At 35.8% G+C, this 21332-nt stretch overlaps 1 protein-coding gene across 2 annotated transcripts in view; it reads right to left on the bottom strand.

The window, feature by feature from the left end:
* The window catches only part of LOC149784979 (LIM domain only protein 3-like), a 217417-nt gene that overhangs the window by 29899 nt on the left and 166186 nt on the right, over nucleotides 1-21332 (bottom strand). For both annotated transcript variants that reach the window (XM_089978647.1, XM_089978648.1), the window contains exon 4: nucleotides 254-482. In XM_089978647.1, coding sequence (XP_089834773.1) covers nucleotides 254-482 — 229 coding nt within the window. The remainder of the gene's footprint in view (nucleotides 1-253; nucleotides 483-21332) is intronic.

Genomic DNA, 21332 nt, shown 5'->3' with positions numbered 1-21332 from the left:
GCACTTCAAAGTGAACTACCTGGCACACAACTATTCAAATTTTTATTATTTACAAATAATGCATGCCTAGTTTAAACACTGTGAACAAGTAGTGCAAAAGGATGTTAAATTTAGTCTTAACTGTACTATATCTTTTGCCTTTCTCCTAAATCTGACTTGTCCATGATTGCTGCTTTTGGAAAAGGCAATACCAATGTCTCGTTATCTGACATTGCAGATAAGCTCATTCATGCTAACACTGTGATATGGATACCTGAGATAGTCTCTGCGACATAGGAGTAGATTGGCCTTAGAAAAAAGTGTGGATCCAACCTCACCAAGGCGACAGTCACAACAGGAACACTTCAGGCAGTCTTCATGCCAGTACTGATCAAGAGCTTTAAGCAGGTACCGGTCTGTTATGGACTTCTTACACCCTGAACATTCCTGTCTCCCACCCGACATTTCCGAGCCTACAGCCTCCTGGGAAATCTGCATGGAAGCTGAAAAGGACAAAATGTATAACTGTTGAGGTAATTTATTCTGTAGAACTATTGGGAATCATAATTTTGACCATGTCTAGTATTAGGATTTGATTTTTTAAACAAGTAGCTTTTTTTGCATACCTTTTATAGAATTTTAACATCTTTATCTTTCATCTTTTAGGACTATATGATTATATGCATGGGTTTATCTTCGTAAATATTTGGGTAATTTTCGCTGTTACATTTTTTGACTGCAGTTTTTAATTAGCACTTTCTAGCATGATTGAGTGGATGTTCCATTAGATACTATACATCTATACCATTAAAGCTTCATGATCAATCACAAGGACAAATTGGTGAGGGCACAAGTGCAATCTGTCTAGGGTAACCAGATTCCATGCAGAGTTCAAGGTCAACAGAAGATATATAAAAAGACAAGCTGACAATGTGGTCTTTGCACTCGGTGCCTCCAACAGAGTCCGAATCTTGTCTATTCTGTCCTTTTGGACCAAGATGGATTAGTCAGTCATTTGTGAGGAAATTCATCAACTTGTAGATGAAATCTTGAAATGGAGTAAGTTCCGATTTCTCTAGATTGGGTAAAAGACCAAAGCCTGGGCACTATGGATCAACAGCAAAACAGATCTAATCTAGCTAGCCATTGTGCATCAACCAATCATCATAATATTGGAGGACAGTGATCCAAAGTGACCTTATGTGGACAGTGACTACTCTTATGACCCTGTTGCAGACGCTAGTCCAAATAGCAGAGTGCTGAGTGTGAAATTCGAAGAAGTCCCCATCCAAGCAAAAGTGGAGGTACTTCTTGTGAGGAGGAAAGATAGGAATGTGAAGGTACATATCCTGAATGTTGATGGAAACCACCTAGTCATTGGGTCTATTGGAATTCCTGACTCAGGCTATGGTCTCCATTTTGAAAGGTTCTTCTGACAAAACCTGTTTAAGGAGGAAAGGTCATAATTAGCTGACATGTTCTCCCTTTTTTGGTTTGAGGAAAATCTGGGAGTAGAAAGCAGGAGACTGGTCATTGAACATCTCTCTTTACTACACCCTTAGGGAGAAGAGATTGTTCCTCTTCATTTAATCAAACCAGATTCAACTGGCGGAACAAAATGAGGGACCTTAGTAGAGGAGGAAGATCTTGAAGTAGGTATCATTTCTTTACAAAGAGGATCCACACATCATTTGTGATACCTAAAAAAATTTAGCCTAGACCTAAAGGAACTGACTGAAGAGGAACATACTGCAATAGATTGATACATTACAAAAGGTCTGCCCCACCCTCTTCCTTAGGAAAGGGGGAAGGGCCAGAAAAATTCCTTCCTGGGTCTTTGTGGTGCACCATTCTAGGTCCGGATGGCTGAGAGTTGTGCTCTAGATTGGAGTTTTGCTTGAACTGTGTGACTTTAAAGATCTTCATGGATGGACCCTGTGGCTGTTCTGGATGATTCCACTTCAAACTCAAAGGATGAACAGGACATCCTAGTCCTGCTGTCACTCCTCAGAGGCAAAACTTTGTGACCCAGTGTCTCTCTCTGTTGTCACTGTTGGGCATTTGGGGGTTAGAGGGGCCTCCTCATGTGGAGCTAAGGGACTGTCTGTTAAGTATCAGACTTAGGAGGTGTGTGAGTACATCTCTCAACACATCTGGGGTGTTTATCCCCTTCCTCATTTTTGACCCTGCTTTGTAAAATGGTGATGTTGACCAATGTATTGCAACACTGACTGAAGGGGTTGGTGGGTAGGGTGGGTGGCTTACCCTAAACCATAACCTAGCTGTGGGCCAGAAAAGGGCACTGCTACTGCCTAATGGGTGAAGGGGGATGTAACTCTCTGTTCTATAAGACTGAAGAGGATGCTGCTCTGCCTTCTGATTTCTTCTTTTGGGAGGAGCCACATGGGTATACTTTTCCAATCTTACATTGAGACCCAAGGGATTTGGTGACAAGAAAAACTCTAGAAAATTCAAAGCATGAAGAGAAGGCCCTTTCTTCCTCCCTTTGTAGGTTTGCCTATTTTTAATAATATCCCAGACCTTACCTGGCCTGAGACTCCAAGAAGGACAGCCATATATCTCCTTTCACAATTTGTACAAGCTAGGAAGGGGGGGGGGGTATCCATAAAAACTTTTGTGTGCACACACTACCCCCTCCTTCAGCTGATGTATTGCTGCAAGAGTGAAAGCCTGGAATATTAGGCTGAAGCATTTGTGTTGAACTATGTCAATGCAATTTAAAGTTCATACCTGCCCAGGTGTTGTATTTATTAAATGAATTAAGACAGGGTGTCCAACATTTTTTTGCTAGGGGTCAAAGCAGATATTATGCTTCAGATTAGAGGCTGGATGATCAAGAACAGTTCCTTATCAGTAATTATGCATATTAATTAAAATGTACATTTTCAAAAGGATTGCCTACATGTCAATGGGCCGCATAATATGATCGGCTGGGTTGCAGGTGGCCATGCCTAAATTAAAATAACCACAAAACTGATGTTTTAATTACAATAAAGTCAGTGATACTTACCTGAGTACTGGATTAAAGGAATTAAAACAACCACAAAATGACAATACTGATATTATAATGACAATGACATCAGCAAGAATTATTCTGAGTAAAAGGAGATGATAATTAGGTAAAAACCAGCTTTGTAAGATAATAATAAAGTAACAATAATAAAGACTTATTTTGACATAGTTGAAGTAAGGACTGGTGTGTGACCTTCTTTAGGAAAGTAAAAATAGCTAAAGTCAGATTAAATGGAGTATGATTTGTTACTGTATAACAATAAAAAACCACAAGCAAGATGGTACTTCATACAAAATTAGCAATGAATGGGCTAATTAGCAAGGAATGGCTAATTAGCAATGAATGGGATAACTAAATACCAACTTGAGCTAGGAAAAGGAATAAAATAATTTTCATTCACAATAAATATTAACCTGACATCTGGGGGGTGGGGTGGATGGTGGGTAATCTAAATGAAAGGTTACAAAAAAATTATAACCAAACAGTGTCAATAAGAGAGAGAGCTAATGAATAATGGAATAATAATTAATCAAACAAGAATTTCACTATACAATTAAAGAGTAACTTAACCAATGTAATGTGGGCTAGTGTGTATTGGCCAGGGAAATGGATAAGATATTTGACCTTTCAGAAAGTGACCTATCAGAGGATGAATTCTCTTCATATGGTCATGGGCATTTTCTATCTGAAAAGAGTAAGATATACAATTGCAACAGGTTATGTTGTTGTTTTGGGTTTAATACCATTTTCCAGTGCATGATAGGCTATACATGGCAGCCATTATATTCAGTGGAGTAAGAATCAGGGAAATCCAAAGTAAGCTACTGGCAAGCTTTTTTAACATACCCACACTGGCCAAGCCCTATACTCAAAAGCCCATGCTGACACATGTGAAAAGGCAGTGATCATTAAAGGCAAGCACTTTAGACCACTTAGCCACCCAGGGCCCAGCAATGGGTCAAGAATTAATGTTGTTACTTAACTCATTTGAGATCTTTATGAAATAAAAATATATTTCAATACTGATCAAAACTATATCAGATATAATACCTGCAGACTGCAACAAGCAGGACCAATCGGAGGGCAATATTAACAACTGCTGATTGACAATACACAATGGATGCAGAAACATTCCATAAACTGGGTTTGTCTTACAGTAAGATGAGGTAAAAAGAAATTGAGAATCAAATCTAACATTTGTGTGTTTTTGCAATTAATTAATTGGTGAATTGAACTAAGTCACTTCTAATGAACAATTAATGAATTACTTTTTACTGATTTTGGTCATAAGCTCAATCTTCAGTTCTGTACCATCGCCAATGTTTCAGACTTTAGGCTATTTGAAAAAGAAAAAAAAATTGGAAAGACATTATGTTAAAAAATTAAACGATTATTCATCCATCACACTTCATATACCATATACTGATAATTAATCGATTATGAAAATGTATTAGATTCCCAACAATATGTCAAAGTATCAGATATGCCAGTTATGGTCTATTGTACCAACAAAGATGTAATACCATCAGAAGCATCCATAAGCATACATATAAATTTCTAAGCATTACTGACCCTTGGAATAATCATATGTCACACTTGTGAGAATTCATTAGGAAAAGCAATGAATCTCTATACCTGTATAATCTATCAGTGATATTTTGGTTGTGGTCGGTTTTCTACTGTGTCTAGACCATTATTTCAGGAATTGACATGCTCTCTGCTCCTCAACAGAATCCATCTTCTTAAAATATTCCCAGAATAATTGGAAGGGCAACACAATACATTTATCAGTAAACCAAGAAAAAATTCTGCACATTAATTCTGGGTAACATCCTGCCGTTGATAGTCCTGATTACATCAAGAAAATGCAATTTTCTGTTTTTGCCACTAAATTGTTTGAAAGCCCAAAATTTGCCGAAATTACACTTAATGCCTGAATTAACTCAATTTAGTCCCCCTGATCTAAATACAAACCAATCTCACTCTTATCAGCTCAATCCTGGTTCCAGACTCTTATTGATAGAACCTAAAAGATTAACTGTCACCAATAAGAATAAATCTTGGAGAGAACTGCAGAAATGATTTTTCAGTTTGATAGCATATGATGATTGAGACTTAGACACTGATGGAGGTGATGAAATAAATGATAGGGTTGGGAGCTGGGGGTCTAGGGGGTGCAGAGATTGGCTACTGGCAAAGTGAAGGCAAGTCTGATGAACCAAGCTGCCTGGTTTACACACAATTTATGGGAACCTCCAGAGTACAAAAAATCAAGACGGACCTTGAACCTTTTTAAATGAGTAGATGGTAAATTTGATAATAATTTAGATGAATAAAGAACATTACATGTGTTGATGGAGAAATAAAGATATAGGTAAAATTTAGTTAAATGGTATTAAAGAAAACAATCTGCAAAGTTAAAACAGTCCCCAAACCTAACACAGCTGGGATGAAATACGTATCTTAAGAAAATCATATTAGAATTTTCATTTATGAGCAAAAGTTACCTGAACAATATAATCAGTTATAAGGATGAAGAAATTATGTGTTAAAATTCACTAAATTTGACAAAAATCAAATCGGTGTTTGTGTTCAAGATTGGAATCAATAAAATATACATTCAGTTTATTTCTGGTCTTTCATAAATAATTTTTAACTCATTAACCCTTGGCACTGTGTTTACATGGCAGGAGATAGTAGCCTAAAGTGGTCGGTATTATAAAAAGGTAGACAGATGTAGCTCTATAATGATACCAAATAATTTGGACTTCTAGTTGCATTACAAAATACAGAGGGAAAAACCTAATTTTTTGGACCCATTTTTTTTCTCACCCAAAATTCGCCTGTGGTCAGAATCCAATTTTGTGTCCGGATCTTAGACTTTTTGGCCTCAGATCTAAGGCAGACCAGTCTGAACTGCACACAGACTGGTGAACCTTTGCAAAAAGTAGGATAAGGTGGCATTTGGAAGCGTGAGTGAAATAACTAATGAAAAACTATGTTTATAACTAGCATTAGACCAATGGGAAACCTCTAGGAAATAGATGTATTAGGATGTATTCAGAAATAGCCCTCAAAATGTATTTCCTACTCGCATTTTGGGCAAAAATGACAAAAACTTCCAGGGGTTAATGAGTTAAACATACTTGTGCTCTTAAAAAAACAGACTCATTCATAACTCAGCTGAACTCATAATCCATGGGTTGCAAGTTTGATGCCTACCCTGGTAAACATAGGTCAGCTAACTTGACAATTCATCCATGGGAATGATACTTAAAACCATCTCTGATGTTCTTAAGCAAGAAGATGATGATCAAATTAGCTGCTGTGGCTGCCATACTGGATGCAAAAACTTTTTTAAAAATAAACTTGATACTATTAGAAGACTTTTGGTAGAAAACTAATGCCAATATGACTACCCATTCAGAATGCATGGTACTAATGATATGGAAAAATGGGAACCAGTCTAGAAATGAGTGAACATAAAATAGAGTATATATGTGTCTTGCTGGTCAGGGATGGTTGGTAATGGAAGCAAAAGAAATCTTTTTAGAGTTTACCCGTGTAATAACTTTAAAAAAATTGAGACAATAATTTACAGGGTCCCTCAAACTCAACAAAAACAAATTCCATGACCTTTCCAGGTCCATTTCACAAAACTCAAGGACCCCAATATTTTACATTATCAAGTAAATTAATATAAAGAAAGACATATAACAACAAAAAATAACTAATAAGGGAACCACAAGAAAATAACTACATTGTGTCACATCATCAACTGTAACTACTTGAAGCAGCATGGCAGGCCATATCAATTTTGAAATCAATTTTAACAGAAATCATGTGAGATCTGCTGTTAGGGGAACATAATCTTGTTTTATGAAATGAGTTTAATTATGTTGTGTTCAAAACGAGTTTTTTTAATTGGTGTTTGGCGTTCTATGAAATTAGCAGTCTTCAATTACTTGAACTATATTTTCAGAAATCAATGCTATTTCAAAAACTGTGCAAGGTTTTGAGAAATTCCACAATTTTTCAAGGTCCTTGGAATTTATTTTTTAAATTCCAAAACTTTTTCAGGATTCTAGGATCCATGGAAACCCTGTTTATATATGGAATTTCAGTCCTTTTAGTGACTTGAGTTTGCAAAAGTCCATACTTAACATCCTTCAAGTATATGAATAGTAGATCCCTAAAATTCCATACCTCATGGTTTTCTTGAAAGATAAGCATGTATCAAGGATATGTCTATACTAAGACATAAGCTAATGTATCAAGGATATGTCTATAATGAGACGTAAATTTGTATCAAGGATATGCCAATACTGAGACAAAAGCTTGCATCAAGGACATGTCAATACGGAGATATGAAGCTTGCACCAAGAATATACTTATACTGAGACATGAAGCTTGCATCAGGGATGTTTATGCCAAGATATGAAGTTGGCATCAAGGATGTCTATAATGAGATATGAACTTTGTATCAAGGACATGTCTATACTGAGACATGAAGCTTGTATCAAGGATATGTCTATCCTGATACATATTGGTTTGATCATGAGCATTCAGAAATCTCAAGTTACTGAAATTTTAATATCAAGATGTTTCCATAGGTTTACTAAGGCAGTTGAATTAGTACCATGAATCATCTATGGGAATTAGTGAAAAGATTTTCAACAAGTTCGTTGTGTCAGTTAACAAAATGTCATTAAGAAGCCTTTGGTGAAAATCTGATCAACATGGCTGCCATGACAGCAATATTGAATGTCAGATCAGCACCATTTTCATTTACGACCAACTAGATATTGTAAGAAGCCATTTCATGAGAACCACATGTTGAGTGTGTGTGTGATTTTGATTTTTAACGTAGCTTTAACAATTTTTCAGTCATACTGCTATGATGTCTGCAGTGTGGCAGTTTATAGTGATGTCTAGCACTGGGGCATCATGCCGCAGACATGTAGCATGATGTCCCACCCAGTCACAGTATCCTGACACCAGGCCGACCAGTCCTAACACTAACCTCTTAATGCTGAGTGCCAAGCGAGGCAGCTGTTAGTACCATTTTTTAAGTCTTTGGTATGACTCGGCTGGGGATCAAACCCATGACCTCCTGAATCCGAGGTGGACACTCTAACCACTAGGCCACCGGAGCGGTTTAAACCCCATGTTGATATGAATGTCCATTTATGTGGAGTAGCTGTAACAAAATTTTTAACATGGCTGCCATGACAGCAATACTGGATGTCAGATCAGCACCATTTTAATTTAGAACCAACTAAACATATGATCATCCATTCATGAAAAGTAGTAATAAATAGTTCAAGATGTCTGCTGTGGTGGACATATTGGATGTCTGAGCAGCACAGTTAATTTTGGACCAACTAGGCCTTAAGATGAATGTATGACAATTAAATCCTTCAAGAAGTTTAAGAAGAATAGCAACAGCAAACTTGTGGTTATGGATGACCTGATGTCAGACAAAAGGCAACAGACAAAAGGTCATCCCATTAGGTTCTTCTGGTCTATGACCTGCCGAACTGATAATCTGTTAAATGTGCTGTTAAAAACCAACCAATCAATTGAAATGGTAGACCTAAGCCTAATACTAGCAGGTGATCTGCCACATGAGTTGCTTGATCCAACCTGCCTGTTGAGTAAAACACACTGCCTTTTCTTTGGAGGTAAATCTTCATATATCTGTCAAAACAGCAATTCTTTTGACACTCCAAAAAAAGGACCTATCACTGGCAGATAGGTATTAAACACTCCAACACTAGCACCAATGATAAAACAGAAAAAAACATGATGTACTGTAGGTATGGAGACCTTAGAATATTTTTCAAACCATGTTGCTTATTATAATCAATGAATTATTCACATGATTAAATTAAATAAAGTTGTTCTGGAACAGTCATTCCATGCCAACTTTACTGCATGTATTAATTAAAGTATACGTATGGGTTATCACCCACTTGTGGGTCACGGGCTTGCTTCAGGTATATATAAGCCATACCTAGAATACCTGGAAGTGGGCCCCAGGGTCAAAACGTTTTGAAAATGAAATAGAGGATTAGGTACAGTCTGATGCCAAATTCTTGCTACTCCTGTCTTGTGATTACTCTTGATTAATAAACAATGGTAATTAAGCTCAGAATTTAAATCTGGTCTTATTGATTAATTTATGATTGATATTTAATGGCACATCAACACATGAAAGGTTATAGTATACTGGCATCTGACCACAATTAGCTCCCCTTGAAGTTGACAAAAATCCAATAGATATTCTGAAAAATATAGTACTATGTTTGATGGTGTGTTCCACTGTTGATTTATTTTTAAATGTTATGAGGGATGATTTCAAAAGTTAACAAAACTGTACCGATTGTTAGAATTGCATTTTTGGCAATAAACCCAATGAGATGTAAAGTGTCACATAACTGTATGTCATTCAGCAGCCTTCTTGTTACTTGAGTCAGTGTGTTCACTGTATTAATACACAAATTCTGGCAGTCAGCCCTTGATCAAACTTTCATGATGCTGATGCACTGAAGTTACTTAGTGTGTGCTGAATGTTGTAGAGTTCTATCACTTGCAGAAAGATAATGGATGGTTAAACCTAAAAGAAAAATAACTGTGGTCTGAGGCCTACCAAAGTAAAGTGTCTTGCCCATGCAGAGACACACCATGGTTTGGGCCGGATTCAAACCAGCAACCTTCTGGCCATAAGTCAAGTATGCTAAATACCAAGCTGCCAAAATCTCATGATTTGCTGAACTTAAATCTTACTTAAAACTGTCAGATCAAACATGGTTAAAGTCATTCCTGGACCCAGCCACAGCCATCATTTGGGTCTAATTACAAATTCATATACCAGACTATAAGAGCCTAGATAACGGAAAGTACAAAAGAAAAAGCAGAATACAAAACAAGGGTTCATATCTCACCTGTAAAAAAAACTGTGATGTACACTCCTTGGCAGACTCCAATAAAAATCTGATTGTAAACACAAAATGTCAATGATGCAGACGCAATCTTTGACATAAAGGTTCAATGGAATTCAGTGTGTGCAAAATGAGCTAAGATATAACTTTCATGCAGAGCTTTAATGCAGAATGTTGAAGTTGACACCAATACTGGAAATTGGAACTTGATATGTTGCAATTATATGACAAATATAAAAATTTGATATATTGCAATGTATGACAAATATCAAAGTGTGATATGGCAAAATATTGCTAATAGCTTGGTAAAAATAATACAGCTCTATTTCATGAAAATGTGGTGTATGGGATCCATAACTATTGACTGCATTGTATAATAATCAGCAGTATAAAGAGACTGATTTAAAATTTTATGAATGTGTGTATGTGTTGTCAGTATGGAATAAACAAAATACCAGTCTAACACATATTGATATTTTCAGTGATATTTGTGTGCTTAATTTTGTCAAATATTTGTTTTAAAAAGGAAAATAATGATATAATTGTAAGCTTTGTGTTGTTTCCTTTCTACCCATATCTGACATTTAATAAACCAATTCAAGTACAATTGACTTTTATGTAAACTTTCTTGGCTAATGGACTTTGAGAATTAAATTTTTATTGTATGGAACACAGCTTGAATGACACTTTGGTTTATGCTGCCCCTAATTATTGGGTTTCATTTGTTGCTTGACAGTATAGCAACAAAAGTGTGCTATTGAGTGCCAAGGCAACTAGAGTAAAATGTGTTGCATAAGGATACACCATGGCAGCAGACCAAGGAAGGTCTGATGATTGAATTCAAACCCACAACCTTTTAGTCACGAGTCCAGCATGCTAACACCTAAGCCACCATTGTTCTCTTGTGATAATGAGTGTCAATATAGAGATTTAAAATGTTCATAAACAGTACTTTTGTCATGAAATAAGAATAATATCTCCAATCTAAACATTTTAGCAAAGTAACAAAGTGCAACTAGTAACAAAACTGTAAATTAGTTTGGACAACAATAACTGCTTCTACATATAAAAATGGACAACAATGCAATGTTGTAGATTTTTCTTTGTTAATTAAAGCTAAGAACATTTGCATGTTGCATTGCAACACATCTGTTAAGTGTCATGTATAATGTTAATCACTGTTGTCGTAAAAGTCAATCATTCCTAAATTTTGCATATTTAATACTACTACTACTAATATTAATAATAACAACATATTAATAATAATAATAATAATAATAATAATAATAATAATAATAATATGAAACAGGAAAAGAACAAGATAAGCACAGATGAATGACTTCTTGTGACATTATGTCAAAGCTGACTGATATCACACATGAAATAGTGGAGATGTGCCTTAATTGGACACCCTTTATTTAGCATCTTACTATCTGCAAAGTAAACTGTACATGGTATATATTTTGATTTCTTTTGATTCTCTATTCGTTTTTGTATTCTAAAGTATCTAACTAGTTTGTAACTAGTAACACAACACTGCAATGTTAAAAAGTAGAAATCAAAATCAATCTAATTCACTGAAGATTCAGACACTCCATTTGTTTCATGACAAATTTAAACTGACAACATTTTTCTGGGTAAACACAATGGAAAATCCAAATAATTATAAGTGTGTTATCATCAGGGCATTAGTGACACCCTATATCTCAGTGTGTCATCATAATGGCATTAGTGACACCTTGTATCTCAGTGTGTTATCATCAGGGCATTGTATCTCAGTGTGTTATCATCAGGGCATTAGTGGCCCCTTGTATCTCAGTGTGTTATCATCAGGGCATTAGTGGCACCTTGTATCTCAGTGTGTTATCATCAGGGCATTAGTGGTACCTCGTATCTCAGTGTGTTATCATCAGGGCATTAGTGGCCCCTTGTATCTCAGTGTGTTATCATCAGGGCATTAGTGGCCCCTTGTATCTCAGTGTGTTATCATCAGGGCACTAGTGGCACCTTGTACCTCAGTGTGTTATCATCAGGGCATTAGTGGCACCTTGTATCTCAGTGTGTTATCATCAGGGCATTAGTGGCACCTTGTATCTCAGTGTGTTATCATCAGGGCATTAGTGGCATCTTGTATCTCAGTGTGTTATCATCAGGGCATTAGTGGTACCTTGTATCTCAGTGTGTTATCATCAAGGCATCAGTGGCACCTTGTATCTCAGTGTGTTATCATCAGGGCATTAGTGGCACCTTGTATCTCAGTGTGTTATCATCAGGGCATTAGTGGTACCTTGTATCTCAGTGTGTTATCATTAGGGCATTAGTGGCACCTTGTATCTCAGTGTGTTATCATCAGGGCATTAGTGGCATCTTGTATCTCAGTGTGTTATCATCAGGGCATTAGTGGCACCTTGTATCTCAGTGTGTTATCATCAGGGCATTAGTGGTACCTTGTATCTCAGTGTGTTATCATCATGGCATTAGTGGTACCTTGTAACTCAGTGTGTTATCATCAGGGCATTAGTGGCATCTTGTATCTCAGTGTGTTATCATCATGGCGTTAGTGGTACCTTGTATCTCAGTGTGTTATCATCAGGGCATTAGTGGCACCTTGTATCTCATAAGGCTTACTTATTATTCATAGTTTGCATCACTTCTTGATTTCAAATAAAAACCATACATAATTTGTATAGTTTCCTGATTCTACAGGCATTCTTTAAATGTGTATTACTGTATACACTTGCCTAAAAGTTGCGTCAACTACAAACAACAAAGATCCTGATCTGAAGCAGCATAATGTGCCTACAGGTCAGGGTCTATATTGTTTGTTCTGCTGATTACTCCAAACAAACTGTACAGACCCAGATTTGCCAGTGCATTATGCAATGTCAGAGCTTGGTGTTTGCAGTCTGCAGTTGGACTTGTCTTATAAGTGAGTACATATGGTATATAAACCAGGGTTTGTAAATGACTGCAGTTAATTTACACATTTTGTTGCTAATTTGGCCCAAAGTGTCCATATGCAATATAACAGTATTATCCAGCTTACTTGGGAGATTGAATGAAGGCCATACACAGATTTATCAAGTCTGTTTCATTATACAAGCAAATTGTACAATTAGCAATAAGATTTATAGACAGCCTGGGTGCTAACAGCCAAATAATAATAGCTATTACCAAACACTTACCTATAAAACATGTTTAGATACTGCAGATGTTAGAAGATTATTGTATTCATTAATATTTCATAATTTACATTTTTTTAAAACTAAATACAAAATTTGAATGAAAATTGCAAACATGCATGCCTTCATTTGATTTGTATTATTTTATTTTTATTATCTGTTCAGACATGCATTTCTTGTTCACAAAGAAATTGTAACTATTAGTCTGTTAATCATACTTTGCAAATTTTTACTTGTTTCAATATTTGAGCCCAAAGTCTGATTATTTAAAATGGTCTTCTTATTGGCATAGTTATTATTTCCACTATACACTTTTTCATTATAATTATAAAAGGCATTACCATTTTCCTATTGGCGCTATTCTAACACGATGATCTTGTCCAGTGCTTGGTTCTACAGAGATTGCATTTGTACACATTTACTGGAAACATGATTTATCTGTACAAGCACTGAAGTTAACAGTGCATCACTGTGAAAAACAAAGTTTGATGTTATAATTTAGGACTATTCTTGTATAATTTCATTTAAATGCTTCAATCTACATCCTGATGCAGCATCTATCAAAATGATTAGTTACTGACAATATTTTTATAATGCAATAATCATAAATAAATAAATCAATGGTCGCATAGCTGATATCGAAATTACAGGATGTGTTTTGACCCTTCCAGTATAAACAATGATGTTTACTGCAAAGTGTTAATTAAAATTACATTAAAAAGGCAGGAAAAGTCACCACAGATGATGAAAACCCCAACATTTATATGATCAGTCTCTCAATTTATATTGAATTTATGAATTTCATTAGTAATTAAAACACAATAATTAAAACCTATTTATCATAAAAAACCTGAAAGAATGTTTCTTTCTTCAACAACTACTTGTATGACAAAATAAAACAAGAGGCCCAAATGGTGCTGATATCACTCATGTGCTGACATAATTTTAACAGCTGACCATTTCATTAAGAAGGGTCATCTGGTATTATGAAACACAATTTGGGTAAACAATTTCCCCAATTGTACCTAGTTTACTAGATTCTGACAAAAATTCCTTCAAAAGATATTCATAAATAACAAATCTGTCTCTTGCTCTTAATCATTCATCCAAAATTAGGTGCAATTTAATCTCATTAATATGTGTGCCTGTTGCTCATTAATGAACTTGTCCAAGATCTTGGAGGCATAAGCCCATACTCCAAGGTTGATCAAAATCGAATCAGAATTATGCCTTCTAGGGTGGCAACAAAATTAGCCAATCAGATGCAAGATATACTTATTAGCATGTGTGCATCACACTCATTTTTTGAACTTGTCCAAAATCTTGATGAAATAAGCATATATTCCAATTCTGATTAAAATGTCTCAGAATATGGCCTCCAAAGTAGTAACAATGTCAGCCTATCAGTTGCATAATTTCCTTATTAATATGTGTTGATCACTTTCTGACCTTATCCAGGATCTTGATCATACAAGCTCATAATTTCACTCTGGCCAAAATCAGATTAAAAAATGGCACAAAAGTAGAAGCAACCTCAACCAATCAGATGCCAGATTATCTTGTTAATATGCATGTATCTCACTTTTAATCAACCTATCTGAGACCTTCATGATATAAACCCTTATTTTAAGTTTGATCAAAATCAGATCAGAAATGTGGCTTCTGGAGTGGTAACAGGATCAGCCAATAAGATGCAAGATCACATCATAACTTAGATCACCTTATAACTTTTGTTTGGAGGAGCCAAGTGGTTGATGGCACTCACCTTCGCATATGACTGACACCTCACCTCTGTCCACATGGGTTCAAGTTTTGGCCAACATGGGCAGGTGAGAAAACTTGCCAGTAGCTTCCTGGGAGTTGGAGGTTCTTCCTGGGGTTTTCCTGGGTTCTTCCTCACCAGATATACTGGGACTAATGTACATCCAGCCTATCATGTGCTGGAAAATGGCATTAAACCCATAACAACAACTTTTGTGTGATCTAATATTGTTCTTTATCAAACTCATTTAAGATCTTAAAATTTATAAGCATGTATTCCAAATCTGATAAAAACTGAATCATCAATATGGCCTCCAGAATAGTAAAAGGGTCAAGGTTTGTATCATAGAACTAATTTCAATATGAGGAAACTATTCCTATTATTTCAGTGATGGTAACCTTGACTGCTGACCTTTTGACTCCAAAATCAGTAGGATTCTTCCTTACTGGAGTTATTCCACATAAACTTTGTTTTCTCTTTCAGTTAGTGGCCTTGATCTTTTACCTGTTGATCCTGAAACTGATAAGGTTCTTCCTTAACCTCAAGTGCAAGGCAGCCATAGTCTGGTAACTGCTGAAGTGAAGATCTTGAGTTGATATGCAGAAACTATTAATATTCCCTTTGAGTGACCTTGACCTTTGACCTTTAGCCTACAAAATCAATAGCCTTCTAAATAACCACTTGTTGACACTATCCGTAAAGTCTGGCCCATGTATGTGATATAGAAATAATGTTATTGTTTGAAAACCATTTTATTCTTTCCGTGAGAGTGACCTTGTCCACTGATGATGGAGAATTCAAATTATTCTGAAGACACCTTTCTTCTGCTTTCAATCAGTGACCTTGACATTTGACCCTGAAAATTACAGTATTCTTCTTTAACCCCAACAGCAATATATCCATATAGTTTGGTAACTGTAAAGGTGGAGAACTTATGTTTGTGTGTGGAAAGTTTGTTTGTCTTTCAGTGACAGTTTCAATAGTTATACTCTGGGCAAGAATACAAAGTAGAGAATGAAAGCTTCCTTTACTCTGACCTTGACCTTCAAGGAGGGTGTGTGTCTCTTGTCCATGACACACCACCATACTTAATCTATAATTAGCTTAAGTCTTTGTAAAAATATCTTCAGTGGTTAAAAAGTTTTATTCCATTGCAAATCAGAGTATTACATTTTGCCTTGACCCAGGGAGCAGTATTACCATATTCATGTTATGCATCTAGGAAAAGTTTCAATAAAATAGCATTTTCATTCTGAGCCAGCTACATATTGCTTATTGTTTTAGTGAAAACCCTATGTTGATACAACTATTTATTTAGCAGAAGTAGCAAGTCATATCAACATTTTCAGGATGGCCATCAAGGTAGTCATTTTGGAGGTTACATCAGAATCACTTTAACATAGAAGTAACTATATATTGAGATATTTTAAAAAAATTTAAATAATGGAAAGGCCATCTGTTCTGGAGAATTATTTGATATAAGTTTTTGTTTAAATTTTGGCAGGTCACATTCACTTCATTTTCATTTAGGACAAACTATATAGTGGGAAGTGTTTAGTAAAAAAAAATATGTCAAGGCCAAACAAAATGTGTATTTCCTACTGCACTGGTTTTAAAATAGGGGTAGGTAGGTATGTTTTAAAATGGGGGTAGGTAGGTATGTTTTAAAATAGGGTTAGGTAGGTATGTTTTAAAATAGGGGTAGGTAGGTATGTTTTAAAATGGGGTAGGTAGGTATGTTTTAAAATGGGGTAGGTAGGTATGTTTTAAAATAGGGGTAGGTAGGTATGTTTTAAAATAGGGGTAGGTAGGTATGTTTTAAAATGGGGTAAGTAGGTATGTTTTAAAATGGGGTAGGTAGGTGTTTTAAAATAGGGGTAGGTATGTTTTCTTAACATTATGATTAGTATATACAATGTACTTAGTATTTCAAGTACTGGGCTAAACTAGCTCAGTTAGATCCACAAATCAATTTTGGAAATTCAAAAAAAAATTACCCTGGGGTGAAAAAAGTGGCAGGGTTGGCAATGAAAACTTGGGACAGTCCACCTACAGGAGAAACACACATCTTTTTTTGGCCCAATAAAACTATCCCTTCAAGTGGAGCAGTGATAAGATTTTCAAGACAGTCACCACTGAAGACTTTTAGTGAACAATCCAAGTCTAGAATGGCTCCGTTTAAGAAATGTGGCTATATTATGATTTTCAAGATGGCTACTTTGGTAGCCATACTGTAGGTCTGATCTTAACAGGGGACCAACAACACATTGTAAGAAGTTTAGTGAAAACCCCATGTACATTATTCAGGAAAGGTAGCAATAATTTTTTTGTAACAAAATGGCCAGCATGATGGCCATAATGGATGTCAGATAAAGATCAATTTGATTTTGGACCAACAAGACATCATAAAAAGTCTTTCAGTGAAGAGCCTAGGTCAATTCAGAAGAAATAGTGATACCAAGATTTTTAAGATGCTGGATGTTAGATCAGCACTCTTTTCATTTATGATTAACTAGACATAATGAAAAGTATTAAACGAAAAAAAAATCCATTTCACAATGACCATCCATTCAGTTAGAAAAGTGACAGAGATTTTCAGGATGGCAGCCATAATGAATATCCAAAGGGCACCATTTTAATTTAGGACCCAACAAGACATCCTAAGAAGTCTATCTGTGAAAATGCCCTTAGTCAGTACAACCAATCATTCAGGAGGAGAAGTGGTTACATGCTTTCAAGATGGTCACCTTGGTTGCCACATTGAGTGCCGGAATGAAGGGCACTTTTTTCTATGGGGACCATTTTCTTTGAGGACCATTTTCTTTGAGGACCCCAATTTCTTTGAGGACCATTTTCTTTGAGGACCATTTTGATTCTTGTCAAGAAGATCATTCATAAGAAGTAGCAATAACAAGATTTTCATGATGGCGACCATTATAGCCATACTGAATGTCAGAATGGCTCTGTCTTCATTTAGGATCAAGTATACTAAAAAATGCAAGCACTGGACCAATGGTTTATATATAATGATACATCTTCTATCCTAGTTTTGAAAAAGTTGTCAGTTACAAGAAGTTTATGATGAGATTTTGGGTTGGAATTTTGCCAACTTTGGCTTTTCATGCCTAGCCAAAAATCATTAGACACTCTGCCAATTCAAACCGAAATGCAAGTGAAAGAGGAAACTTGGGATAACATTATATATAATTTATTAAAACTGGATGAACTAAATTAGGCTGAGTTGTTAAAATTCTAAAATCCAAAGAGTTTTTACTAAATGTTATAACCCACAGAAGTGACACTGGAGCCATAATCTCAAATCCAGTACATGGATAATGTGCCTCCTGTTATAAATAATAATTAATAATAATAATAATAATAATAATAATAATAATAATAATACCACCATCACCTAACCTACATACTCTGATGATTAATACATGAAGAAGACAAAATCCAAGACTGAAGAATTTAAAACCAGCGGTTTTGGAGAAATTACCAGAACCTCTGACTAGTGGTATATTTAGTGGTCAAATTTTGTCACTAGGAGACTTGGAAGGCAATGATGCTGGGACAGTAGGAAAAGAACAAGTGTGATAATTAAATCGTCCAATGTTTTTCAGTCATGCTTCCATTTAAAAATGAAAGGAAATGCATGCAACGAGATCATTCAGATCATCAGTGGGTTAAATTTATTGCATGCTTTGTCAACTTGGTATGACCACTGCGGTGGCCTGGTGGTTAGAGTGTCTGCCTCAGATGCGGGAGGTCATGGGTTCCATCCCCGGCCGAGGCATACTAAAGACTTACAAAAATGGTACTAACAGCTGCCTCGCTTGGCGCTCAGCATTAAGAGGTTAGTGTTAGGACTGGTTGGTCTGGTGTCAAGATAACGTGACTGGGTGGGACATCGTGCTACATGTCTGCAGCATGATGCCCCAGTGCCAGACATCACTATAAACTGTCACACTGCAGATACTGTAGCAATATGACAGAATTTTTTTTTAAAGCTATGTTAAAAATCCAAATCACACACACACACAACTTGGTATGGACTAATAGTAAGTTTCCTACTGATTCAGTATCATTCCGTACTAGGTCACTAACACACTGTACTACCATCTATACTTGCTTATAAGTCATGTCAAACTGCAAACACCTAAGATCCTGATCTGCAATAGCATAATGCACCTGCAGACCAGGGTATACGTTGTTTGTTGAACAGGTTACTCCTAACAAACTGCACAGATCTAGAACTGCTGCCACATTATGCAATGGCAGATCTGGGTTTGTGCAGTTTGCAGTTGGACTTGTCTAATAAGCGAGTAAATACCGTAATAATCCTTGACACTACAGCATGGGGCTATCTAATCTGCGAGAGAATGTAGAAGAAAATCTGTAAGATCTTTTAATATAATTCTGGAAAACAGAACTCAAAACACAAAAACCAGGCATGATACTTGGAATACATCAGCATCCTAAAAAATTATCAATTGAGGAGAGGGACCTAATTTAAGAAAATATTTGAGTTATGAATATAACTTCATTCATATTAAAGTTACAGATGATCAACATTTTCAGACTTTAAGTGAATTTGAATTTTACACTCTAAAGGTTTTGAGAATAATCCTGGGTCACATAAATCCTCAACTTGAGAGTTTAAAAAAAAACAACCTAAAAGTCTGACACCCAATAGTTAACATCCTTATATAGATATACGTGATTTGTGAGTTGTGATTCATTACATATGAACAGTAATTTTATGAAAATAAAACAAGCAGGACATAATGTAATGATTTAAAGTTCAAATTTTAGTGTGCACGTAGGTTAAGGAAAAAGGGCCTGATCAGACCACCAGTCTGCATTGACCATTAAAATATCTATGGATCAGATCCGAACTGGTTTCATGTTCAACTTCAATCATTTAGTCAAAACACAAGCCAATAGATACTGATAACCAGACATTAATTGCTCCATGTCAGAATAGATACTTCAAACCATTAAGACTTTTGCTCTCTCATTTGCTGCCTGCCAGAGTTTAATATGATTTGGTCACCTAAGCTGGTCTTGGATATTAAGCCTTCACAGTCATAAATTATATCTCTTATTATTTTTCCAAAGAGAAAAGCATTCAGGAAGTGGATGTTTGCTACAACAAATTTCTTCTGATCAATATAGAAACAGCAGCACACAAGTTTGGCATTTATCACAGAGCAATTATACTAGATTATGCCAACATTTCTGAACATTATCTCATGTTTGTTTCACTTTGGGTACTTAACTTGGAATACAGAGAAGGAAACAATGCATTACCCCATGCCAAATTCTAGTGTTATGTTCTCTCAGTAATTATTTAGAATCTGGAAACCATCAAAATGACAACCATATTATCAAATTCCCTATGGACCCTATGTACTAAACTGACCATATATTCAAAACAATGGACAAAGTTATGTGGAGTCTCATAATGTGTTCATATGCCGGTCAGTATACCCACTGTTTTTCACTTTCAAAAACTAAAGCAAAACTTTAAGATTGTTCATGACGATGCTACCAAGAAAGACACCAACATAAAAGTCACTACAATATCTCGCTATGCTTATGTGGGTGACGTAAAAGATGTTGCATCGGGCAAAGTTCTGCTACAAAATTTTGGCTTTAAAAAATGAGCCATCAATGAAAAAAAAAAACAACAGTAACAGCAATAAGTACATTCCTGACTAGCTACAGGGTATGGTCAGTTCTTGACCAGAACTTGCAGTGTGTAAAGTCTAGAATTGTACAGCCAGGTAACTTGAGCCTATGCTTTTCTCGAGCATTTATTATCCTTTCCTCTTGAAACAAGCCCCGTAGCTCTAGAGTACAGAAAAAAGTTAACTTCTAAAATCATTTAAACAATACATATAACCAGGGTCTTAGAAAATATGTGTCACCTGAGAATAATGTTATGCTTCATATACTGTATATTATTTTTAAAACATTTCAAACAAAACCTAAGCATTTTTAAATCTGATACTTCTGGAAATGTAATACTTGTATCCTTCTATCTGGAAATATAATACTTGAGTCCTTCTATCTGGAAATGTAATACTTGTGTCCTTCTATCTGCAGAAGAGCCAAAAATCCATTCCATCAATAATATAATTGGGTATGAAGTCACCATCTACAATTGTTTTTGAAAAATGCAGAACAATAAACACAAATGCATCAATTCATGCATTAATACATGAAATGAGAAGCAGGATGACAGCGACATTGCTTTTTCCTTGGAAAATATGGGTTTAACCATGGTTTAAGGACTGAAATTATAAAGGTCAGGCTGTTCATTTTAAGCCAAAAATGTGCAGCTCGGTACACTGTTCCTTATCCCCCTGCTGTTCAGAAATGTCTCTCAGCTCTGCTAAACCTGGTTATTGATATTTTCATCATTA

This window comes from Sinohyriopsis cumingii, chromosome 13, assembly GCF_028554795.1.
Source record: "Sinohyriopsis cumingii isolate HCF-2022 chromosome 13, ASM2855479v2, whole genome shotgun sequence".
NCBI lineage: Eukaryota > Metazoa > Mollusca > Bivalvia > Unionida > Unionidae > Sinohyriopsis > Sinohyriopsis cumingii.
The sequence above is the reverse complement of the archived record's forward strand: the minus strand, read 5'-3'. Positions and strand labels throughout refer to the sequence as shown.